General features: G+C 38.7%; 1 protein-coding gene across 2 annotated transcripts in view; it reads left to right on the top strand.

Annotated features, from left to right (window-relative positions):
* ROBO1 (roundabout guidance receptor 1) overlaps window positions 1–26523 on the top strand; it is a 1158618-nt gene that overhangs the window by 715531 nt on the left and 416564 nt on the right. Inside the window, exon 1 of one of the 2 annotated variants that reach the window (XM_082690173.1) lies at window positions 18618–19678. The exons of the other annotated variant lie outside the window; for it this stretch is intronic. Coding sequence (XP_082546299.1) covers window positions 19624–19678 — 55 coding nt within the window. The 5' untranslated portion in view covers window positions 18618–19623. Of the gene's footprint in view, window positions 1–18617; window positions 19679–26523 lie in introns of those variants that run through there. 2 annotated transcript variants of the gene reach the window in all.

The following is a 26523-nucleotide window of genomic DNA, read 5'->3' as shown; positions in this document are numbered from 1 at the left end:
ACAAGGGAAAAAAAGGTATTGCTTCATAATTTTAAAAAGGACGTTTTTTAAAATACATATACAGATTTTGAAGAAAAATAATTATTAAATAAACAGGTATCTCTGAAGTAGTTGAGATGCACAAAACCTATGAGGTCCCTTAGTTAAATGCATCAGTAGTCACGGCACTTTCGTCTTTACTCTTCAAGTTGTTTAACAAAAGCTAAATTTGGGGTCACCACTTTTGAGAGTTGAGGAATTCTAAGTTAATAAAATACTAGAGTACTAATTTTCTTCTTAATGGACCTCAGCAATTATTCAGGGAAGCTGACTTTCAATTTTAACATTTTTTCATAGAAATTAACGAAGTAAATTAGTTCTATCAGAGTAACATACCTATTCAAGGCTGTTGTTTGTTGGGAGAACCTGCTTACTACTTAAAGAACCTCAAAGAAAGCAAAATAACATTTCTTATAAAAATGCATGAGCTAGAGAAATAGAAAGAAGGAACTTAATAGTTAGAAAGAGTTTTAATTATTTTTATAATGCTTATTTCTATTTTTTCAGTAAAACAAATATAAACATGTTGAAAACATGTTTTTTAAAACAGTAAATTCGTATTTATCCCCTCAGAATAGCAACTATTGTCATTTTGTTGTATTTTTACCTACCTATAATCATACTATTAGTATTATATCTTTATTATTTTCATAATTCTGAAAGTAATATGTTCTAAATTTAAATAGTATAAAAATACATACTTTATAAATTACTAACAGTTTTTGTCCCCTAGATCATCAATAGCTTGATATGTATTACACAGAAATAGCGGGGGGGAGGGAAAATTTTTAAAAATTTACATATGATAGGACATTCATATTACTATTGTTTTTCAATACAGAACTATCTCTCTTCACCCACCAATGTACTGGGTACCTTTCTCTGTTGTTACCTACAAACCCATCTTTTCCAGTTTAATTATATAACATATAAACTTTTGCTTGCCATTATCCTAAGCAACTCAGAGCTTTCCAAATAACTCATAACTCTTACTTTTAATGACTAATATTCTATTAAATGACACCATAGTTTACTTACTTGTCCATTATTTTTTATTAGAAATTTAGCTCTTTTCAGGTCACCTGGCTGCTTCAGTTGGTGAAGCATAAGACTCTTGATCTTGGGGTTGTGAGTTCAAGAACTGTATTGGGTGTAGAGATCACTTAAAAATAAAATCTTAAAATATGAAAGAGGGAAAGAAGAAAAGAAAGAAACAGGGAGAGAGAGAGAGAGAGAGAGAGAGAGAGAAAGATTGATTTAGTTAGCCCTTTGCTACTTTTCCCTTTTTCTTGCATTATTTTAATTAATGCTGTCAAGGACATGGACTACTTCCTTAGCTTCCCCAGAGTTAGGATTATTGGATCAAAGGACATGATCATTTAAAGACCCTGATACAAATGGATTCCCAGCTTTGTTTCCACCTTTAGAGGCTGTGAGGGGTGTCATAAAAAGACCGTGCATACAGAGGTGGGCAGACCTGCCTTTTGATCTACAGACCATTGTGTGCATATTGATGAGTGTCCTGTCTTTTTACATTTCATTTTCCTATATTCCCGAGTCTTACAATAGTAAGTGTGTTTAAAAAAAAAAAAAAAAAAAAAGTCTTTCTAGTGTTTTTATGAGGATTGAATGTTAAAAACTGAAGGGTGCATCTTTTTTTTTTCTTTTTTAATCTCACCTGTGAATTGGAAAGTACCAAATTTATTTTCCATCTTATTGTTGTAATTATATTGTTTAGGATGAAACTTTTTCCTCTCAATTTATGGATAACCAAAGACTTCAAGTGACTTAAATATTGAACTGAAAATATGTTCTCAGAAAATCTGAGATGTGAACATATTCTAAAACAGAGGTAGTTAGAATAAGTTATAAAACATTATTTGCTCCAGTAAAGTTTAAAAGAATTGACAGTTGTTTTGGCAAGGAAGCCATGGGGAAAAATTATCCTCTTGATTCATAATAGATACTAGTTGTGAGGATAAAATAGGAAGGCAGAGCTCAGGGAAGAAAGCCTGTTTCAAAAAACCATGGCCCAAGTTTTATAAATGTTCCAAAGAAATATACTCAGAGAAATGAAAACCAGATTATTTCAACTTATATTGTAGCTGAGAGAAACTATTGAAAATATAAAATAAATCCCAGATTCTATATCCCAGCCAAAATTCTGAAAAAAACAGTGACAGCTTTGTTTTAAACTTTTAACCCATGTATGTTTTAGGAAAACCAGCACGGTCACCTTAATAATAAAGTCTGACTCTTCTGCCATGGATGGTAAGGTTACTCTTTAGAAATGTTTTTGAAATAAATGTAATCAAGCATTAAAGCAGCGTGCAGTGCGAAAATGAAACCAGGTAAATTCATCAGTCTATGCCCTTTATGTTCCTTGGGGCATTGTCACTGTTATTTTTATTAAAAAATTTACGCACCGTTATACACTGATGTTAGTTTTTCCTCAGTGAGATGTGAATAACATAAAGAATGCTTTAAAAGAGAAGGAAATGTGCGCAATAAATCACTTCTTTAATTAGTACAGGAGAACTTCAACTAATACCCTGCTATTTATACCTTTACCGAAAATATGTTCAGAATATTTTTTCGACTAGATAAAAAATATTCCTTTAAAAAAAAGTAAACTCAGTGACGCCTGCTAGGCTTAGTTGGTTAAGCGTCTGCCTTTGGCTCAGCTCATGATCCCAGTGTCCTGGGATCGAGTCTCATGTGGGGGGCTCATGGGTTCCCATGTCAGGCTCCTTGCTCAGTAGGGAGCCTGCTTCTTCGTCTGCCTGCCTCTCCCCCTGCTTGTGCTCTCTCTCTCTAACTCTCTCTCTCTCAGGCAAATAAATAAATAAGATCTTTAAAAAATAAAATAAAAAACTCATATGAGATATATTATAATATCATTAGAAAAATATTCCACAAATGTGCCAACAGTGAGAACATCACATGCCTCTTGTTGGTAAACCCCAAGAATTCCAAGACAGCTATGAATCTTGTAATTATCACTCTAAAGTAATGAAATAGACCATGTTTTTTAGAATCAATGAGTGTTTAGGGTTAGATAAAATAATCACATTATTCAGTTAATACAAAGATTGATTAAAAATAACCAAAATTTAGGGAGTTTTTGAAACACGATAAGAATGTTTTAGAAATGCTTTTTTTTTTTTAATTTCCTGTCATTCCAACGTACTACTTTATAACTTTGAACTGTGTGTTTATTTCTCATGTTGTTTTCTAAAGCCCCCCATATAGCTAAGGAGCAGATGAGATTTTATCATTTTCTAGCCAGCAGAGGGCAACAGAGCATTGTATACTAAACACCCTCAGCCAATTGAAACAGTTCATGGAGAAGGTATTTTCCTTTCTGGACAAAGTTAAAAAATAAAATATAAAGAGACCTACTGTCAGCTTCTTCATCGAAGTGTGTGTGTGTGTGTGTGTGTGTGTGTGTGTGTGTAGGTGTGTGTGTATGTGTACATGTCTTGAATTTTGATTTATGTTTTTGATAATTTATTATAACAACAGCGAACTTACAATCTGAAGTTAGTCCAAGGGAACATGCAAGAACTAAGAAATACCATAGTAGAAAATGTTATTCAGTCTTTGAAGGGAATTTCAAACACTACAAATTCCCAATATTTGTGAAGAAATTTGTATGGGGAGATTCTCTTACCCATCTCCTAGTGGGGGGATATGAAGAGAATTCTCTTTGAGTTAAAAAAATGACTCTCTGGTTATTTATGTTTTACAAATAAATTGTTTCTCATGGCTAGTATTAAGCCTCATGTTTTAAGATCAGTTTAGTATATTATTACACTAATTGTTGTTTTAAAGCAATTTTATGATGGACTAAGGAAATCTGCTTCTCAAAGAATATATGAGGATTTAACATGCAATATGAGGAAAATCTTGACAAAATCCATTTATATAAAATAATATTTTTCCCTCAAGGTTAAATTGGTTCTGAAGGGTTGTTCTGTACTCCTTACTATGTATTGGAAAGTACTTCTTACTATCTATATCACTATTACAATATCAGAGAAAATATCTTTGAACCTCCCAACCTTAAATAACTGATTCTTTGATTCTAGAAGCTACTGTTTTCTGCCCTTAAGTCTCAACTTTTCATGATATTGACACTGAGAATTTTATTTTCATTCTCTTGGCTTTGTGCCCTCTATAAGTCAGCTTGTACATTTCTGAACTTGAGATAGTATTCTAAACAGGCTTTATCATTTTGTCACAGAATAAAATAAAAAAAATATACATCTTTTAAATTCTAAATTTCTAATTAAGAAAGTTTAGTTCTTGATTGCTTTTAAGATCATATTTACTTATTTTCATAACATTTAAGAGGAGATATACTTTGAGAATATTATATTAATAACCTCTCAGTATCATGGGACCGTTGCATTTCAGATACACCACGGAAACTTTAATTTTAGCATATACCCAGTTGGGGTATTAAAAAATAAATCATCACTAATGCTCCATTAAGAATAGTGGTTCTCAAATAGTATATTAATTTCAAATTCCCTTGATAAGATCAAATTTAAGTTATTTTAAAGTTATTCTATATAGATGCCTTTGAAGCTGTTATGGCTTTCTGAACACTTTTTTTTTTTTTTTTTTAGCATCAACCCTTGTACACTTTGCTTAATTATTAAAAAGAAAGGAAAAATATTATTTTAAAAATTAAAAAAATCAATGTCTGTGGTCTTCTACTAACTGTGGACTTAATCCTGAGGTTCCCAAGATAGTGCTCTTTTTTTTTCCCACAGTGAATCATAACATAATAATGAACCGATATGTAACCTTTGCTTACTATATTCCACATACTATGCTAATAAGTACTTTATACATATTATCTGTTTCAATCCTCACAACCCTCCTATAAGGTAGGAACCATTATTCTTTTTACTTAATATAAAGGGCAACAGGTCTTGGAGATAGGTCCAGCTAGTCAGTGACAGAGATCTCTTTATGCATTTTAGCAACAAATATTGTGCCTCATCATGGTCCTAAGAATGCCCCAAACTATCACTTTACCTGCTCCAAAGAGTACAGTCTAAATAAACACTAACTAAATATTCTCAACTTTGAATTTTCCTTGGACATTCCCTTGTCTTGTAATTCACTGGAAGATGAGTAGTCTAAATGTTATAGATATTTTTTATTAAGAAATATAAATAAAAGTATATTTATATGCTTTGAAACATAATAGATATGTTTATTATATGCTCATTCAACATATACTATATGCTCGTTCAAGGTCATGTCCACACATAAGCAAAATTTTGTTACTACTCTTTGCATCATGTCAAGTTTGGTAGCATTTAGGAATTATGACCATAACAGTTTTCTGATCCCCGTCAACAGCACGTATCTGGTGAAGCTCACACAATTCAACATTACAGTTTGCCTTCCTTTCACATATCATCTCTCTTACTCCATTCCAAGTATACACAGAATAAATATACCTCTTTAAATAGGCAAGATTGCAATTTATAAGAAAAATGTAATTAGGGGGCGCCTGGGTGTCTCAGTGGGTTAAGCTGCTGCCTTCAGCTCAGGTGTCCTGGGATCTCAGGGACCCATGATCTCAGGGTCCTGGGAACGAGTCCCGCATCGGGCTCTCTGCTCAGCAGGGAACCTGCTTCCCTCTCTCTCTCTCTCTCTCTCTCTGCTTGCCTCTCTGTCTACTTGTGATCTCTTTCTGTCAAATAAATAAATAAAATCTTTAAAAAAAAAGAAAAATGTAATTAAATTGTCTATTTTTAAGGTATATAAACATTTAATAATGCTCTGGCTATGTTTGCATTGAGTTTTACTTTATTTACAATGTTTTCCTTCGTAGTTGGTATACAGCATAGCTTGCCTGATAACTTTGGAACCTAACTCTACCCTGTTTATAAGATACATGTCTCCTACCGTATTTAATCTTCACTAGAAAAAATCCCTCAAAATGTATTGAAGTTAGGGGCACCTGGGTGGTTAAGTCAGTTAAGCAGCTGCTCTCTCCTCAGGTCATGATCCCAGGGTCCTGGGATCAAACTCCACATCACATTGGGCTCCTGCTCCTCGGGGAGCCTGCTTCTCCCTCTCCCTTTGCCTACCATTCCCCCAGCTTCTCTGTCTCTGTGCCAAATAAATAATATCTTTTTTAAAAAATGTATTGAAGTGGGACGCCTGGCTGGCTCAGTGGGTTAAGCTTCTGCCTTTGGCTCAGGTCATGGTCTCAGGGTCCTGGAATCGAGCCGCACGTCAGGCTCTCTGCTCATCAGGGAGCCTGCTTCCCCTTCTCTCTCCCTGCCTGCCTCTCTGCCTACTTGTGATCTCTGTCTGTCAAATAAATACATAATAAAAAAAAACTTTTTAAAAAATGTATTGAGGGGCGCCTGGGTGGCTCAGTGGGTTAAGCCACTGCCTTCGGCTCAGGTCATGATCTCAGGGTCCTGGGATCGAGTCCCACATCGGGCTCTCTGCTCAGCAGGGAACCTGCTTCCCCTTCTCTCTCCCTGCCTGCCTCTCTGCCTACTTGTGATCTCTGTCTGTCAAATAAATACAATAAAAAAAACTTTTTAAAAAATGTATTGAGGGGCGCCTGGGTGGCTCAGTGGGTTAAGCCGCTGCCTTCGGCTCAGGTCATGATCTCAGGGTCCTGGGATCGAGTCCCACATCGGGCTCTCTGCTCAGCAGGGAACCTGCTTCCCCTTCTCTCTCCCTGCCTGCCTCTCTGCCTACTTGTGATCTCTGTCTGTCAAATAAATACATAATAAAAAAAAACTTTTTAAAAAATGTATTGAGGGGCGCCTGGGTGGCTCAGTGGGTTAAGCCACTGCCTTCGGCTCAGGTCATGATCTCAGGGTCCTGGGATCAAGTCCCACATCGGGCTCTCTGCTCAGCAGGGAGCCTGCTTCCTTCTCTCTCTCTCTCTGCCTGCCTCTCAGTGTACTTGTAATTTCTCTCTGTCAAATAAATAAATAAAATCTTTAAAAAAAATGTATTGAAATTACACCAGAACAGGGTATATCAGTCTTGATATTACCGACATATGGGCCCAGATTGTTCTTTGTGGGGTTCAAGGTCTGTCCTGCACTATGTAAGATATTTCGTATATCCTTTTCCTCATATACCAGGTGCCAGTAGAGCCTTTTTCCCTTCTCCACCTAGTATGACAACGACTAATGTCTCCAGACATTGCCAAATATTCTCTGGGTTGGGGGCGGGGGGGCATGGAGACCAAATGAGACTACCTCCTCTATTGAGATCATTGAAATAGAGTAAACCTCCTAGTAATTGTCCATTTCCATGGGAATTGTATAGTGAGATTGAATGCAGAAGGCATGAATGCCCAGATACCTGCATATTCTTCCTCTTAGTCTAGCTAAGAATTTTTCAAAACTTATCGTATTATACAGAAAGGTAAACCCAAAGTCATGTTCAATAAACTTTGAAAAGAGCTAAAATGCTGTTGGTGAACAACTCAGAAGTCATTACTGCCACTGTGGAGTTCATCTGATATGCAGCGGAGGCAGGCTTAAAAGACATATTTCCACAGCAATTGTTTGTGGTAAGTGCTATAAAGAAATCATCAAAATTTCTCTAAGTATTTTCCAGAGACAGCTGACCTATTGGGGAAGGTGGGGAATGGTAGGTCTGAGAGGGCTTCTTTGGGGAAGAGACTTTCATTTGACCTAAAGAATGAGGAGTTACTGAGGGAAGTCTGAGCTAAAGGCAAGCTCTCCAGGCTGTGTTCTGGTCCCTTAATCACATAGTTTCCATGTGGGAAATACTTTTAATGATGTTCAAGGATGTATAAACATGTTGAAAGAAACACCTCTATATTCATGATCACCTTTTCAAGTATTCCTGTTGTGAAATATTTATGGGAGCAAGAGAAAAAAAAATCTAGAATAGTGGGTAATCTGGTTTATTAATTAGACTTTGCCAAGTGTTCTGTACAGGGCTTTGTGGGTTAAGCAGAATTGACAAAAATTCACAATTATTTCACACGGATTTGCCATATAAACATCTATTACTTTAAAAGTGAGAAAAATTGGGACCCTGGCTGGCTCGGTCAGTTAAGAGGCCAACTCTTGATTTCAGCTCAGGTCATGATCTCAGGGGGATGAGATAGAATCCGGCATTAGGGTCCACTCTGGGCATAGAGCCTGCTTCAAGATTCTCTCTCTCACTCTCCCTCTGCCCCCACCACCATGCCATATGCACTCTCTCTCTCAAAATAAATAAGTAGTGGTAAAATTACCACCCTCAAGAAATAATGGCATTTTATCTTCAAATACTAAGGCATCCAATATAAGCGTTAATGCCTTTCTCTAATTATTCTAACTTTATGGTTCATATTTCACCAGGGAAGGGAGAATAGTTACATGTTTCAAACTCCTATGCACAATGAGCCACGTGTGGAATTTACAGAAAAATGAAGAAATAGGTGACCCTATGTGTTAATCAAAATAATGTGATTTGTTAAAGTAGGATGCACATAATACATCTAGGTGAACCCTATTTAGACTAGTGTATTTATGTATGGTCACATTATGGTCATTGTTAGTAATTATGGTAGCCAAATGTTAAAGAGTATATACACTTGTAGCTGGAAAGAACGATTAGCAAAATAATGAATTGTCTTTAAGTTTATACTTTTTCTCAAAGGTAATTGTTTAGGAAAAGCCTTATGTCTTGATTTATTGCCCTTGCTAAAAGAAAAAAGTTTACTTTCTGGTGTGAAATGCAAAACCTGTGAAATCAAGCGTACTTGTGAAACACAAACACTTTCAATTATTAATCAACTGTAATAAAAACAAAAGGCACTCCTTGAACAAACAAATAATAATTCTATTGGGAAAAAAGTGAAGAATTTAGGTGTTAAGAATTGTTTAATAGTTCTTTATGGTTTGCGATCTTTAACTCTTGTGTATGTTGGTTCTAAGACCGTTTGAACCAACTGCATGGAACTCCGAACAATGAGTCCCTTAAATTGTGGGAAGTATGTACCGCTTTGATAGACTATCTGTGATTAAAATGAAATGTAGTAACAAGGTAACTAGCAAGACAATAACATATGATTTTTTAAAATCAGATTCTATACAGCTTAGTGGCAATTGGAAGTAACTTAGCTATCTAACCATCGGAGATTAGCTACATGTATTTTAATACCATTCATGTGATGGAATTCTAGTTTACCCTTTTAATGATGGTGTTAAAGAATATTTTATGACATGGAAAAAATTGTTATGACATACTGTTGAGTGAAAAAGTAGGTTACATAGCAGTTTTTAAGGTACTATTCCATATTGTAAGAAGAAAAGTCTCTACATGCAGAGTAAAGAAAAGGGGAAAAAAAGACCAACAATAAAATGTTGACAGCATATGTGATGATATTTGATTTCTGAGTAAATTACTGTAAGTTTGGGTTTTAGGGGGACATTTTTCAAATGTTCTAAAAATATATTACTCTTATATTTTGAAGAAAATTAAATGAAATCTCATTAGAACAAATTAGCATCTGAATATACAGATGTAAATCATGTTACTTTTAGTATGTAATCTAAGAATATTTGTGGCAAAACATTGAAAAGCTAAATTCGAAAAATAATTTTTTACTCTGTAGTTGCAACATTGAAAGTAAAAATTAAAGTTTAGAAATCTTTAAATAATTTTTATATGATTTTTTTTGGTAAGATGGTTTTACTGACTTCCGCAAACATCTGTTTTGTTTCAAAGATACTGATACGATACATAAATGCAACAAGATATGTACTGTACCACTGAAATTCTACCTGCTAGGTGTAATAAGGCTTTTAAGTACTATATAGTGATAGGAAATTGAGAAGATGTGATTAGATCAAATCAACAAAGACTTTTAGTTAGAATAATGGAATTGGATGATGTTGTTGGAATGCGGCCAGGGCACTAGAGAGGAGGTGATTAAACTCTTGGGAAAATATATAATTATCCTTGTTGTTAAGACAGTAGGTTTACATTTCATGTCAATTTCAACAGCAGATTTTTTTTCTCACCGACAATTGTGGGATATGGATTCAGTATTTATCCACAAGAATGAGCACCTCGAGATTTAGAATCCTAGGCCTCAATCACACCAGGCAGCTATTCAATCCCAAAGCCCCTACTTAGCTTTTCAAACGAGAAGTCATTTTTCCATAAGCCCTAAGAGAGAAATACATTAATAGGCTGTAAAATAAATAACATAAAACTTTCTAAATGATGTATAATAGTACAATTTAATGAGTGCCTTATTATTAATGTTATTATTATTAGTAGTATTTATGATAAAGTTAGATACTTTTTTCCTTTTGCTTAGTATAATATTAAATATGGAGACCTACTTTTAATTTACTGACCTAGAAAATAACCTCTAAGTAGGAAACTCTATAGAATTTCAAGGTGTTTTTTAAATCAACATAATATTTCATTAATGAACTGATTAAAATAACCATTAAAACCTATGTAAAACTGTATTCAGAGTAAACAAAGCAGCAGGTGGGGCTAAACATAATAAATGTACAAAATGAGCCATAAATCCAAACATATGTACCTCAATCTTCTAAATATTTCTTGAAAGGATTTTTTAAAAGCAATGAAAAACCAAAAACTTTAAATAGTTTTGTAAAACACATCTGCAGAATTAAATATAATGTAAATTACTTACAAAATAGTCAGTTCGTGTTCAGATTGTGGGCCTATAGAGTGTTTCATTCAGCTGTGCAGCTGTTAACTATGATCCCAATTTAAGAGAATTTTAATTCATGATTAGTATAGTATATGCTTTGTACCAGATATATCTGGAAGAACCAAAAAGATAGCAAGATTCTATGATAAGATATAAATATACATTCATCTTTATGTTTTTGAATATACTTTGAAGTTCTTAAAGAACTTGTACTATATATTTTTCCGTGCCTTCTTATCAGAGTTAAGAGAAACAAAAAACCCCTTTGTATATTTCTTACAAAAAATAAAAAAGATTTAAATATCTAAATTCCGTACAGAAGTAGAACTACAGATGCATATACTTCAGAGTCACTTTCTTGTACTTATTCCCAAAATGAAAGTAGATCTCAAAACAAACGAAAGAAAACTTATATATTGATAGCTTTCTCCAGCTAGAACCAAATGTGTAAGAATAACATGAGATAACAGCTTTTATTTGTACCTCAAAGTCTGGTGTGGTGATAAATTCAGTAGTCAAGGTTCAAATATGTATTTGGCTTCGTATTAGCTGAACGTCCTCCATCTCTTCATGTATAAAATAGGACAATAATAGTCACTGATCAAATAATGTATTTCTGAGGATTCAGAGTATATTAATGAGTTGGAATGTATAAAATACTTAGAATAGTACCTCTAGCATATAGTGCTATATAAATGTTAGGTGTTATTAGTTTATGATATTAGGAGCTGAAGTTTTTTTTAAAAGCCACAGTTCCTGCATTCCTGAAGATAAGTCAGAAATACAAAAAATTCTACATTACTATATAATGTAGAATAATACAATATGTATTGTACTGCATTGTATCTACTGATGAAAGTATTCTAAAGGTAGAAAATCTGGTCCAAGAATTTTTTTTTTAAGATTTTATTTATTTATTTGACAGACAGAGATCACAAGTAGGCAGAGAGGCAGACAGAGAGAGGCTCTCTCGGCAGAGAGCCTGATACCGGGGCTGGATCCCAGGACCCCGGGATCATGACCTGAGCCAAAGGCAGTGGCTTTAACCCACTGAGCCAACCAGGTGCCCCAAGAATTTTTTTTTTTAAGATTTTATTTATTTGACAGACAGAGAGACAGAGAACATAAGCAGGGGGAGTGAGAGAGGGAGAAGCAGGCTCCCGCCAAGCAGGGATCCGATGTGGGCTCAATCTCAGGACCCCAGGATCATGACCTCAGCTGAAGGCGGACCCTTAACAACGGAGCCACCCAGGATCCCCTGGTCAAAGAATTTCTCATTAACCTATTTCGGTGGAAAGAGATCTCTAGCGATGTATTAAATTTATTTACTTGAGGAAGAGAGTGAGAGCGAGCAGGGAGGGGCAGAGGTAGAGAGAGTCTTAAGCAGACTTTGTGCTGAGCACAGAGCCTGACCCCAAGATCAGGGCCCTGAAGCGAAGACCTGAACAGAAACCAAGGGAATGCCACTTAACTTACTGCGCCACTGAGGCGCCCGTCTATCGACTTAAAGGACTGCGTTCTGGTTTTGAATAAAAGTACGACTAAAGGAATATTCTGGGGAAACTCCGTTTCTTTAGACTTCAGTTTTCTCAGTTATGAAAAGTTAATGATTAAATAAATAATGGGATTACATATTAGAGAAAATATAATGTAAAGCTACAGAAATAGGTTCTTTAAAGAGGCATTTTCCCCCAAAGATATATGAACCACGAAAAATGACCCATCCATTCATTTATTCATTCATTCAACAAATATTTGAGTTCCAGGCTCTGTTGATGCTGGATATATAAAAGGTGAATAAAACAGTCAAGAATTTCTTGCTCCATACCATATTTTAAGAGGAACGAAGCCTTCAACCCACAAATAAAAAAATATATGTAGTAACCTAGGGCTGCCTGGGTGGCTCAGTTGGTTAAGCATCTCCCTTCGTTCTGTCCACTCAGGTCATGATCCTGGAGTCCTAGAATCAAGCCCTGCATCAGCCTCCCTGCTCTGCAGTAGGCCTGCTTCTCCCTCTCTCCCTCCGCCTGCTGTTCTCCCTTCTTGTGTTCTCTCTCTGTCAAATAAATAAATAAAATCTTAAAGATTTTCTAATAAAGAAAATTTAAAATAAAGACATTTTTAAAAAGAGAGAAATATGTAGTATCCTAGATGGGATAAGGGCTCTGTGAGAAAAACAGAACAAAACCGAAAAATGAAGCATGAAATGGAAATGAAAAGTACTGTGTAAAGATGTAATTTTATCATTGGTGGTCAGAAAAAGATCCTCTGAGGGGCACCTAGGTGGCTCAGTGGGTTAAGCCGCTGCCTTGGGCTCGGGCTCGGGTCATGATCCCAGGTTCCTGGGATTGAGTCCCGCATCGGGCTCTCTGCTCAGCGGGGAGCCTGCTTCTCCCTCTCTCTCTGCCTGCCTCTCTGCCTACTTGTGATCTTTGTCTGCCAAATAAGTAAATAAATTCTCTAAAAAAAAGAAAAGAAAAAAAAAAGACCTTCCGAGCACATTTGATTTTATTAAAACCTGAGAGAGGAAAAAGTAGTTGGGTGGATTTATAGAAGTGAGGACTCAAGCCAGATGAAGAACAGAATATTTGGGGCAGGTCATTACCTAAGAGAACATTCTAGAATAGCACAGAGGCCCTTGCAAGGAAGCAAAGTGAGCACTAGCAAGTAAGTGGGGAAGGAGACGCGGTCAGAGAAGAGTGACCTCTCATTCCGAGTGAGATGGGAAACCACTGGAAGTTTTGGAGCAGAAGAGAGACAGGGTCTGACTCAGGTTTCAACAGGACCCCTCTGGCTGGGCTTTGAAGTGTGGCCTGGAAGGGCAGTTACTCACACTTACAGCCTTTTTCAGGGAGGAATACTGTGTTGCTCATTTCAAGACAAATACATTTTCCACACAAAAGTAACATAGGCATCTTAGCCAGGGAAGGCTGAAAATCTTAATCCTCAGATGTGGAACATTAGAGATATTACTATTGTAGTAGAGTGGGGTAGAGGGGCAGTGATCATGAGAAACACCGGGCTTCTCCAATGCCCTTCCCTTGGGGACTCAATAATCATTTGCATATTAAAGGCTTTGGGAAATCCTTAAATGTGTTGACTTCAAAGTCTCCCAAGCCTGTCCTACCTTGAAACTCTCCACCACCACCGCCCCACCCGCCACCACCAGGTGCTCTGGTTCAAAACCAACTGGGTTTAAATAGAAAATCCATGACTCCCAGAACCCAGAACCTTCAGTTAATGATTTAATATCTCAACCTCATCTCTAAGTGAGGATAATAATACCTCACAGAAGACGTGATCACATGATCACCTCTCATGATGTACCACATCACATGATGAGAATTAGATCAAGATAATGTCTGTAAAGTCCCCAAAATGTTGACCTCAATCAAAGCTACTTCCCAGTATCCTCTCCCTCATCTTCAAAAACAAATTGTTCACATTAGAGGAGTAAATTCTAGCGAGACCTATGTAGCTAATAGTGAAGGTCCCAGGTTCTATCAAAAAGTCTTAGCAATAAAGCACCTAGCTCCAGTGTCCCCGGGATGCTGAGATGCTAAAAGGCAAACACATTTACAGTAATTCCACAGAAGCTTGCGTGCATCATACTTGCTATTTTTTAATGAGCTTTAGAGACAGCGAGGCTAATGGAGTTCTATCTCACTCTTTCCTGTAGTGAAGAAATTGGCCCAGGTGACAGTGCCTTAAGTCTTTAAGTAAGTGAAGACAGATCACCCAGGAAATCTCTTCTCCCTATGGTTCCTGGTTTGGGGCCAATAATTACACATTCTAAAAGGCAGAGAAGCAAACAAGCAAAAGTAATGTTAAAATGGGCCCTACGTACACTTTAAAGAAAACATTAAGGTAAATTTTAATCTTTCTTGAAAAAAGTTATGCATATTTAAAAATCCTACCTACCAGTCTTTTCTTTCTTTCTTTTTTTTAACTACCCTGACCCTAAATTATTTCTCTCTTCCCTGAACTGCCATTGTGTGTTAAACCTATACCCCACCACCTGTGATTTATTGCATATGTCTTTTGTTGCTATCACATAAGGCAGTTAGAATCTGTAAGCAATACTGTATTCCTCATTTAAACAAAAAATAACTTTCCCCCCAAAGGAATGAACATATACAGTTTAATGAGGAAAGCTGAGGTTCTTAATTGTTAGGAATGAAGGATTAGAGCAGCGTGGCAGACAATGAGCAATGTTTAGTAAATGTTTACTGAAAAGACACGACTTCTCAAGACAGTCAATGTTTCCAACAGATATGTTAGGTCACTTTATTGAATGGAACTTCTCTCTCTCTCTCTTTTTTTAAAGTACGCTTCATACTCAGTGTGGAGCCCAGCACTAGGCTAGAACTCATGACCTTGAGATCCAGGTCTGAGCTGATATCAAAAGTTAGTCACTTAACTTGACCACCCACTGATCTACCCACTTATCTCCGAATGGACCTTCTCTTATATATCCAAACTTAGAAAAAATATTCAGATTTGAAATTATTCAAATATTCAGCCTAGTTCATTAATTTACATACCAAAGATTTCACAGATTATTCAGCAGTTTCATGTAAAAATTGCTAAGCTAGCGGTTGTACCCTAAGGGATAGTATCTTGGAATACGAAGCATAGCCTTTGTGTTTACTGTGTGTACTTATGCTGCTTCTCACCAGATCTTCTGGAACTTTTGACCGTATCTCAGACCCAGGCATAATCTGATTCTAAGGCTTCTTCTTAAGAGGTGAATAGAGAGCAATGTTCTGGTTTGTAGTTTCCTTAGGAACTCTTTTCTGCTCCTCCTGATGTGGGTAGGTGATATCTGGGATCCCTGGAGGGACTCTGGGAGTTCTGTTATTTCCTGAGTTCCTGTAACTACCCCCAGGAGAGATAAACTCAGATCAGACCAACCAAAGAGATTATCACAGCTCCAGAATCTTTCCTGTCAAAGAAGCCCCATTCCAGAACTATTTGAGTGTATTATTTTTGGGTTTCCTCAAAATTCTCAAGGAGACATTTCAGGGATCCTGAATTTCATAAGCTTCAAATGAGATCAGAATTTTCTAAATGGAACTTTAGAATTTGCGACTCATTCAGATTATAGTGATCAGAATAGTTTCTGAGTGCAAGTTAGGACATTTTCTCCTTCCTTTGTTCTTTGTCAGAGTTCTGTTGCACGAGTCAGAGCTGCCTGCAGACCTAAGTAGACATCACATCCACGTGTACACACTCACACTTGCATGTGTGGTCATATACACTCACCGAACATGAACATTTTATGCATCCTACTAGTCATTTAATCTCCAGGAGTAGACGCGGAAAAGACAAGTTGTTATGATTCGTTCATCTCCAGGAAGGATTGAACTATCATTTAACGTGTGGTTTTAATGTGCGGTTTTTCTACTTCTTCTGATCGGTTCCACTCTGGGACTTCTGTGACTTGCTATCCTAAGAGCTCTGAGGGCCTGGTGATGGAGTTTCTCTTTGTATCTTGTCTCTGTGGAGCCCTTTATTGGTTCTCGCACATAGATGAGATTTATAAAATGTTTGTTCTCACTGGTAAGAATCAGTAAATGAGTGGAAGGAAGGCATTGCAAAAGTTCTCAGGAACACTGAGTTTCACTTGTTATAGATCCCTAATACCTTCTGACTACAAATTCTTGTCTTCAGGTGCCACCCTTACTGATATAATTGGCACAAAAGTACACTGTGCTTGAGATACAGGAAGAAGAAAGGCCAGCATTTGGGTTTTTGATGATGGTCCTCATCAGGGATTGGTCAAAAGTTAACTCCTTAAGGATTCTTTTTGCTGACTCCTAGGTAATATAATCTCTAAGTATAAGATAGAGGACATGGGTGTGTGTGTGTGGGGGGGGAACTGTTGCTAACTGAGGTTGAAAAATAAAAGGATTGATTAAAAGAAGTATTCATATGGTTTCCATTCAATGATCATGAGATCAGTGAAGGAGAGCTTGAAAAATTTTAGCAAACTTCTAGGGACCAGGAGATCCACTTTGGAAAAAAACGCAGTAGGGATTCTCATACATATTCCAGTTTACATTTAAAAATATACACGTTTTACTACGTGGATGTTCAAAATCTTTATTTAAAATGCACTCAGATGATATGAGGATTTGGAGGATTTTCTCCTCTCTCTTTCTCAAGTACCATGCTTTACCTTATTTATTTTCTGTTAGTGGGTAAGCTTATCTTACAAGCATGTTTTATCCCAGGGAAGAAAAAGATATATTCTATATTTCTCACTAAATATCCTTTCACAAAGACCAAATCGATGTATGTTTTCCAACAGTTACTGCACATTCTTGTTTTTATTGCTGAAAAGATTTTGGTTGGAGTCTTTGAATTCTTATCTCCAGCCTGTTTACTGAATTTTCACTCAGCTTTCCCAGGATTAAACTATCTTTCACTTTCAGAGATAGGCGCTATTAACCAGAGTTTCTTTCTACAGAATGTTGTTCCATGGTCATTGGTTGTACTAACAACCACCAAAATGAATGCATGGTTTGCTTTTAAAATTTTATCTTTCGTTAGGTAATTCATGTGCTCACATAAAAAAAAAAAATAGAAAAGTGGAACAGCATAAAGAGCCAATTCATCCCCCCCCCCCCCCCAAATCTAGCATGCATTTGTCCTCTCCAGAGACAACTGCTGAAAACAGGGCTGGTGCATTCAGATAGATACCAAATAACAATTTTGAAGTTATTGTACATAATTTTGTAGGTAATAATCTATTTGAAAGAGTAGTTCTAAATAGCAGTATTTACCATTCTTGGGGCACTCGCCATGTCTCAGGTGTTATAAAGACACGGAGTCTCACTTAATAGAAAGAAAAAAGCAGTGAATGAAGCAAGATTGCTCCTCACATATGCCAGGTTTGGTTTGCTTTGGGTATGGTTTGTTAATATTTGTTAATATCTCAAGCGTCTCTATTTTTTGAGAAGAGAAAACTGAGATTTGGCATGATAACAGAAAGAGTAACTGGTAGGTTGGGGTTCCAGGGAGGGTCTATGGGGTATCAAAGGCCAGGCCCTCTGATTTAGAAAATGCTGAATGGCTTCTCTTATACAAACTTTGGGATAGGCAAGGTTTTGTGTTTGTTTGTTTTTGTTTGTTTGTTTGTTTTTTGCACTTGTCCCTATTTCAGAATTACTTTCCCATTGTTAACATTCTAATACCTAGAGTCAGTGAAGTTGAAGAAGGGGCTCTTGGTGACACAGAAAGAGCCCATGGCTCACCCCTGCGCCCTTCCAGTTGGATAGACTGTCTACAGGACTGTCAACAAATGCAGTTTAAAAGAGCGTGATTTTTGAAAGAGAATGCCCATCTATTATGCAATGGAGAGTGATCGTTAACATCGTGTAGATAGTCATCACTCAACCTCCGTCCTACAGGCTTGTTGGGCCACATTTGATTAAAAACAAAAATGGGAATGTGGAGTCATGTAGGGTAGAGTTTTTGGAGAGTTGATTCCAACTCTTGGAAGCGGTAAAGAAGAGGTTAAACTGGACCAGGAGGATTTTTGAAGTCTTTGGCTGGGAGGTTCCATTTGGAGAAAGGTGCAGGGGAGCCAGGGGTAGCCAGAGGAACCGGGCAAGTTCCCATTCGTTTGGATTTCTGATATTGAGCAGTTTGAGTCTCACCTGAGGGCGCAGTCGGGCACCCCGGCTGGCGGATGGAAATATTAACGAGCAGAACTTGCCAGACCAGCGTCTGGAGAGGGTAGAGTGAAGCGCGGAAAGGACTGCGCGGTCCCTTTAAGTATTCGCGGGCCCGGGAGGAGAGGGAGGAAACTGGGAGCCGCGGGGACGGTGGGGAAACCCACAAGCGGTTGAGCCAGAGAAGCGGCAGCGTGAGAGCAGAAACTTCAGACGCTGCTGATCCCGGCGGAGCTCGGGTGAGCAGCGGCGGCCGTCGCTCCCACCCGCCGCAGCATCCTCCTCGCCCCTCTCCGCCACCCAGGGGAGGTCTAGGAGCTGCCTCTCCACGGCTACCGCGAGCCAGGGCTGCGGGCAGCTATCCTCAGGAAGTTTGGGCTCCAGCGTCCCGGCCGCGGAGAGTCCGGGGTGCCCTGAGCGCGCGCCCCGGCGAGCGAGGGACCCGGGGCGATGGTGAGCGCTGCGCGGGGCTGGGGGCACCGGGGAGGCGCGCGTCTGTCCGCGGACCTGCTGCTGTCCCCAGTGCCCTCCGCATCCCCCAAGTGATGGGAACAAGGGCCGGCTCGGGCAACCACTGTCGCCGCACCGCCCCCTCGTTCGGCCGCAGCGCGCGGAGTCACCCCGGCACACCCCCAGCACCCTTTGCCCGTCCTCCGGAGCTGCTGCCGCTGCCTTGGCTGCCTTCCTCGCCGCCGCTGGTGGCCAGCTGTTGACTGGGCTAGACTGTGGACAGAGAAGCACTTTTTTTGGCCCTCCCTAAGCAGTTCTCACACCCCAAGTTTGCCGCTGCCGCGCCTGCCCTCGCCGCGGCGCTCGGGCGCACAGTGTGGGGGCGCACGCCGGGAGGCTCGGCGAGACCCGGAGGCAGGAAACCGCACAACTGCTCTTCTGCCTCGGCTCTTTGTTGTTCGCTTTGGATGGTTCTTGGAAGTGGCCGAGCCTCCTCGGAAACCCCGGAGCCAAAGGAGGCAAACCTTGGAATTCTTAGTCTGCAAAGGGCTCTGAGGTATTGACAAGCGTCCGGAAAGGTCGACAAGTAATTGCCCTGAAAACTCTTGGCGGATTGACCCACGTTGCTTATATTAAGCCTTTGTGTGTAGTGTGTGTGGTGTGTGGCTTCATAAATTCGGGCACCCCATTTCTACTCCCTCTTCTTGGCATGAGACTGTATGCAGGATCCACCCGAGGACAATGATCGCGGAGCCTGCTCACTTTTACCTCTTTGGATTAATATGTCTCTGTTCAGGTAACGTCGCGTCGTCTTTCTTCATTCACCCTTCATCTCCCTTGCACGCCCCTCCCCACTTTTCGGAATCAACCTCCCCGAACTGCGTTTTCTGTGACCTCTCCCTTCTGAGGCTGGAGGGGTTGGATCCGTGTAAGGAGTTTTAGGCAAAAAGGTTCTTAGTTTGCACTTTGGGTCGGTCCTTTTCCCCCCATCCCCCAAGACCCCTAAGCCTCGTCGCGGACCTCGGCCTTTTGCCAAGTTCAGGGCACGCCCAGATCACTCTGGGCAAACGCACGGTCTGAGCTCTCGGGTGGGAGGAGGCGCGGCTGGCGGTGAGCTTGGGGCCTTAGGATGAGCCAAAAGGAGTTTCATCCTTCGGCTTCTTCCTTCGGAGAGGGAGAGGTGCGCCCGGGGAACTTGGGGCCCAGAGACCCGCCAGGATTCCTGAACCTGGTCGTGCCATTCGCTCCTCCTCTTCCGAGTACAAGGGGTTATTAGTAGTTGTTTTATGTAACCAAAGTCTGTAATTAAATTCGATTCCGAAGAAACTTCAGGAAATAACTCCTTCTTACGGTAGGATATCAACTAGCCATTCTGCCTGGCTGGATTTAGTAGGAAAACAGGCAGCTGCAATTATCTGAAGGGGAACAGTTAGTTGCCTGGGAATTTTCCTTGGCAAGGCTGAATTTAAGATTTTGGCGATCAATTAAATGGTACTGAAACTCTCTACATGACGTGTTGGAAGGATGCTGCAATGAGGTCCTTATAGTTTTCTTCAAAGGCCCTAAGAAACTTTTGCTAAGGGTGAGCCACGACTCAACTTTTCTTTTCTTTGCTTTTGGTAGATTCTGGTTTCAATCAAGGCTCCAATTTCAGGCCTTCACACACACACACACACACACACACACACACACACTGCACCTCAGGGGATTTTCTTATAGTGGAATACTGACCTTCAGGTTGCATCAGGGTCTATAACTTAGAGTCACTCAATGTTTGTGATTATGAAACAGTTTTGAAAAGTTGGTTTTAGCTTTTTGCAGTCCATGGGTATGGTTTCTATTTTGGCCAAAGATTTTACTTAAGTTAATGAAATATGGAAAAAAAAACCCGCACATCAGCTAAACGATAGCAGATCCCTAAAAGAATTAGCCTACTGCTTCCTGACTACAAGGAACATTTGCAGCTAAACTAAGAACCTCAGTACATTGTTATTCCTGTGAAGAAAACAGAAAACTGAAGTTTTCATACATTTCGCAGGGAACGGAGGAATAGATTAAACCAACTCTTTGGGACTGACTCTCCTTACTTCCAGCTTCCCCTCTCTGTGATGTAGTTTTTTTTCCTTTCTTAGTTTGCAGATCTGAGGGACTGAATAGTTTCCCCACCCCGAGCCCAGCCATGGATGCAAATCAGAAACATTAAGACCTCATCTCTCTATTTGTCTCCCTTTGCCGAGTCTCCCCCTAGTTTAATTTACAGCTTCAGATACCTTTGAGATTTTTTTGTTGATTCACCTTCTCAGTTAAAGTTTATTCACGTGTGTAAAGTGAGGTGTCAGTGTGATAAATGACCGGAGGGGCAGATTACTGAAGATAGGGGGATTAATGATCATTAGTCACTGTTTGAGCTGAGTTTGTATATGTTGGGACATTTTATCAGGTCTGTAGATTAAAGATAGGGTCACACTAATAGGGTATCACTGAAGGCTGGTCGCATCAGTGTGCAAATTCTGTCTTCACTTGGAGAAATATCCGGGGCGGGGGGTGGGGGAAGGGTGTATGTGTATGGTCCTTTCAGATTTGATAATTTGATTAATTAGTGTCTGAGATTTGTAGTTGAAATAGACAGGAGGCATTTCTGATCTTAGAGCTTAACTGATTTCTGGCTTTGCTTTTTTCCAATTTAATTTTCCATTTAAGTCACTGATGATTTTTAATAAGCTTGAGTTTTCCCCACAGGGGTGTCTGTCTGCTTCCTTTCCCAGGTTGCAGGGCAGAGACATTCCTTGTGAGGGCCTTTCTGAGGTTCAACCTGCCACACTTTATCATTCCTCTGATGTTTTTCACTTCTGCCATGAATCTGAACTTGGGAGGCTGAATTGCTGGGCAGCTGGGGCAATTTCCTTACCCTGTGCTGTTCTAAAGCCACACTATTGATTTGAATAAGACTTCACAGAATTCAGATAAGTAACTAGAGTTGGGTGTGCTCAAGACACCTGGACAGGGAATGAATGAAGTTCTTGAAAGATTGTGTTTCATATCTTGCCTCAAGCCTAAGATCACAGTCTATCACTTGTTAATGGAGTGTACTTAAGAGAAATGTGGTAAGCTTAAATAAATCAAAGTGTACTGAGGAGTAAGATACCTTCAACAAGATTTAACCTGTAAAAGTATCTATTGGTTGTCAGTTTTCTCTTTCTTTTCTTCTTCTTCTTCTTCTTTTTTAAATCTGGATGCCAACCTAACAAAGTCCTATAGTTTTCTTCAAAAAACCCCAAAACTCCATTTTGATGTGTTGTGATCATACTTGACATCAAATGTTCTTCTTCAGTTTGTGTTTGCTTTTTGTAACCTTTTACTTAATCAAATGCTACAACTCTTATTATTCTAGAAAACAGATTTTAGGAAAAAATGGATATTCAGAAACACCTTTTTTTAAAGGTGGATTTCCCTAGTGAGTTTTGATATATGAGTGTTCTTTTCTGTGGATAGCTAGACTTTTGGTGGAGGGGGGCAATTGGGGTAGCAATGAAGAAAAAGAATCTGTGTGATCTCTCAGGGACTGATTCTAAACATTCTTTCCTGATAGACTTCCTCTCCTCAACTCCATTTTCTAAAACCTCATTTTAAGGAGAAAAAGTAATTGACCTCCAGTTCAAATTTAGGATGGATCCAAATTTCACATAAAGTAAAAATTTGTAGTGCTGTCTTTCTTCCTTCTTTTTTTTTGGGGGGGGGGGATTTTTTCTCTTGGGAAGATGGATATTTCTTAGATAACTTTCATTATGTGAGCCACTTACTTGGTTGGGTCTCTGGTCTTCTCCCACCCAAAATCTCCACACAAGATTCTTTGGTTAATTCCAACAATTTCTTACTAGTTTTTTTAAATAAACTCTTTGGCATTTAAATACGCTTACCTGAATACTGTAACATCCTTAAGTATCCTTATTTCTTGATGATGAGCCCTTTAACACTTAACATATTCATGGTTAAAATCTGGAATAGAAAGTTGACCTGAAGTTTTCCCTTAGTCTTCACTATGACAAATGAAGTGTTCCTGTGTGAGCTAAAGTGGTGTCGAATGTTAAATTTCAAACCTACAATGACAGTTATTTGTTTATTTTACATTGAGTAGATGTCTAAAATTAAAAATGCTGGTAACAGGGATATGATGGGGAGGAAACATGGAACAGCAGCTTGCCAGTGAAGATTATAAACGGTTGAGTCTTCATGTGTCATCCATGTTAATAAAAGATGCTAAGGTAATGCTTATGTTAATTTCAGGACCCTTTAAAAATGTTTACTTCTTCAAAGAGTAATTGCCTTGCAGGCTTGATTTCTTATAGGAAAATAAAAGGAAATCGGAGTTGCTCTCCAATTTAAAATTAGACCTAAGGTAATCTGTGGAATAAATGAAGAAATTTGATAATAAGAAAGAAAAAAAAAAGTGAAACAAGAGCAGACGTCTAGAGAAGTAGAGTAGAAATAGATTCAGAAGTGAGCTAGTTTTAAAATATGGGGATAGGGGTGCCTGGATGGCTCAATGGAAAAGCCTCTGCCTTGGGCTCAGGTCATGATCCCAGGGTCCTGGGATAGAGCCCGATCGAGCCCTGCATCGGGCTCTCTGCTCATTGGGAAGCCTGCTTTTTCCTCTCTCTCTCTCTGCCTACTTGTGATCTCTGTCTGTCAAATAAATAAATAAAATCTTAAAAAAAAAAAATATGGGAAGAAATGGAGCAGGAGCAGACAGAGCAGCCATATCTGACCACACCCTCTGACCACACCCTCTGACCACACACAGGATGAAAAGCAAATCTGAGAAGTGGATTTCTGAAAATTTGATGTCAGTATGTATATTCCATATATAGCAACTACATAAAAAACTGAACATTTTGTATTTAAGAAAAAAATCTGAAACAGTTAAATCTTTGATAAATTCAAAGAAGAGTTCTCTTAAGCCATGTTTAATGAAACTTTAGAATATTGACTACCTTGATTTATAAAGAGGAGTGAAAAATTAAGTAGTTGTCTTCTACATCATAACACTTTTGGTTAGAGGAGACCAGTGAAGTGAAAGAAGGAAATAATAAAGAAAAAAAAGAGAAAGCGTTTGAGCTTTGGGGTACCATAAGAAAGTCTACAATGACTAGTTCTGTTGCTTTGAAGACATGTTATCATTTATTGAACATTCGCCCTTATCTTATCAATACTTATAAGGACCCCATGACACAGGTACTATTATTATTTTTTTAAAGATTTTATTTATTTAATTAACAGACAGATCACAAGTAGGCAGAGAGGCAGACAGAGCAAGGAAGGGAAGCAGGCTCCTTGCTGAGCAGAGAGCTCGCGGGACTCCATCCCAGGACCCTGGGATCACCATCCGAGCTGAAGGCAGAAGCTTTAACCTGCTGAGCCACCCAGGCGCCCCTCACAGGTATTATTATTAATAAAATATTACTTTATCCCTATTTTATATTTGTGGAAACTACATCATGGAGTGGGTAAGAGATAGGGAAGTGCAAGAATTTGTACCAAGCTGAATTCCAAAAATTCCACCATGTACTCTCTTAGCTGAAAGAGAGAAATGAAAAATGTAAAAACAAAGATGATGGTTCAATAATTTTTCTTTTTTTAATGTGAAAACTCATTCCAAAAAATACACCTAAAATAGACCATGGTTCCAAACACTTGAAAATCTGGAAGGGAGGCATTTCTTTTCCTGCCATTAAGCAAATGGTCTTCACATTTTTAGATCACCAAGTAAGACCATCAATTCTTTAAGTTGAACCAATTCACACGAACCTTTATCATGTGTGCCTTCTTGGGGGCATGCTTAAAAGGGGTGACTGAACAGAAGTCAAAAGAGTGACTGCTGGTGATGCTGAAGCACCTAGATTCCAAGTCGTATTTTAGAAAATGAATGCCATTCTCATTCATGCACACTGAAAGAAAGATTTTGCTCAGAGTCCAAGGCAAATAATTGGCACTCATCAAGGAAGAGCCTGCAGAGAGACAATCATTTCCCCTGGGGTCACTCTGCCCCTGTAGGTTGGACATGGGCTGGCGGTCAGTTAGTGGTAGATGAGCCTTCTGCTTGACTGCTGTTCACAGATGACTCACTTCATGGTTACTGATCATGGAAGGGTTGAGCATTAATACCTGGTTGATCAGATGGTTGGAAACTGCTTATGCATAGCCAATAAAGTGGCCATCCTGTGGAGATCAAAGACCACCTCCTTTCTTTACAATTCTGGATTAGCATGGTTTCCTTTTCCCCCTTTCCCCTCTACCTTCAGCCCTTTCCTTCAATCTTGCTGTTGAAGAAGAGGGAAAGATTATCTGTAGTGTACTGGGAGATAGCTTTGATCTTCACTTCCTTGCCTTTCTCTCTCTCCTGCCTTTTTTTTTTTTTTCTTTCTTTCTTTTAACCATCCAAAGGCTATTTCTAACACTGGAAGGTGTCATGTTGCTTGCTTCATGGGAGATCTCAGTCCTATTTCCCTTCAGCCCAAACAGGCTGCTACAGATCCCCTTACTTCTGAGATTTTACTTGGCTTCTAAACATCTTATGACAATGTTGTTCCACCCATATAACAATATTTTGAACAGCTTGACTGTGCATATCTTTCTGAGTCCCTTCACCGAGAGAAGTGCCTCTGTAGTGTTCACAGCTGTCCATGGCTTAGAGCCGAAAAGGAGTATCTCTTTGGTTTGATTAATTTATCTTATTATTTAGGGAAGAATGTATAGAAGGTAAACAATTGCAGAAAGTGTTCTTCAGCCACTGGTGTGATGCGGAATAGTCTGTAGGCTTAATGCCTGTCACCTAGTTTGACACTTAAATGAAGCGTTAAAAGCACCATCAAATGGACACAAGCAAATGTCAACAGAGCAATGTGGTTCTGTTAAGTGGGAATATGTTCTTTTTATGTCAGGTAGTTGATTGGTATGTATACAGCATAAAAGAAGAGTAGAATTGGATTCCTAATAATACCATGTACTTGGGGAATCTGTTTTTTAGTTCATGTTAGTTTTTTGTTGGTTTTTTTTTTTTTTTTTTTTTACTAAAAAACCTTTTTTTTTTTAAAAGCACTTCTGGCAGTAGCAGCTGCTGGTGACACTTTCTGAAAATGCTGTTGATGGGATTTCAGAAAGTATCAAGTTCAAAGTATGGGCCACCTATGCCTGCATTCAACTCCTCTGTACATGGCCTGAGAACCAAAGACTGCTTAGCCACAGTCAGCCGTGGCAGGAGCTTGGAATCCTTGGAACTTTCCCCTAAAATTATCTGCAGGAGATTCTACTTGAGACTGCTGGACACCCAGTTTGTATCCCTAACACCGTAGATTCTTCTTACCTTGTCTGTTTTTTGAATGTGACAAAAAGTATTTTAAGAGAAATAAAATTGTCACATGGGACTATTTAGTACTTTAAAAATCATTTTAGGTAAATGTTATCTCTTGATATAGCTTAACATTTCTATAAGCATAACAATATGATGTTTATAGGACCATTAAGGTTCTGGTAGCATGTTATGTATGGTCATAATTCATGCCCAATTATGGAAAAATACATCAACGTGTTAAACTCCTTCTTGGATGTTAGCCGAAGAGGAAACAGGGGTCCTGTTTTAGTGAC

Source organism: Mustela nivalis (genome assembly GCF_964662115.1).
Source record: "Mustela nivalis genome assembly, chromosome: 1".
In the NCBI taxonomy this organism is placed as follows: domain Eukaryota; kingdom Metazoa; phylum Chordata; class Mammalia; order Carnivora; family Mustelidae; genus Mustela; species Mustela nivalis.
The sequence above is the reverse complement of the archived record's forward strand: the minus strand, read 5'-3'. Positions and strand labels throughout refer to the sequence as shown.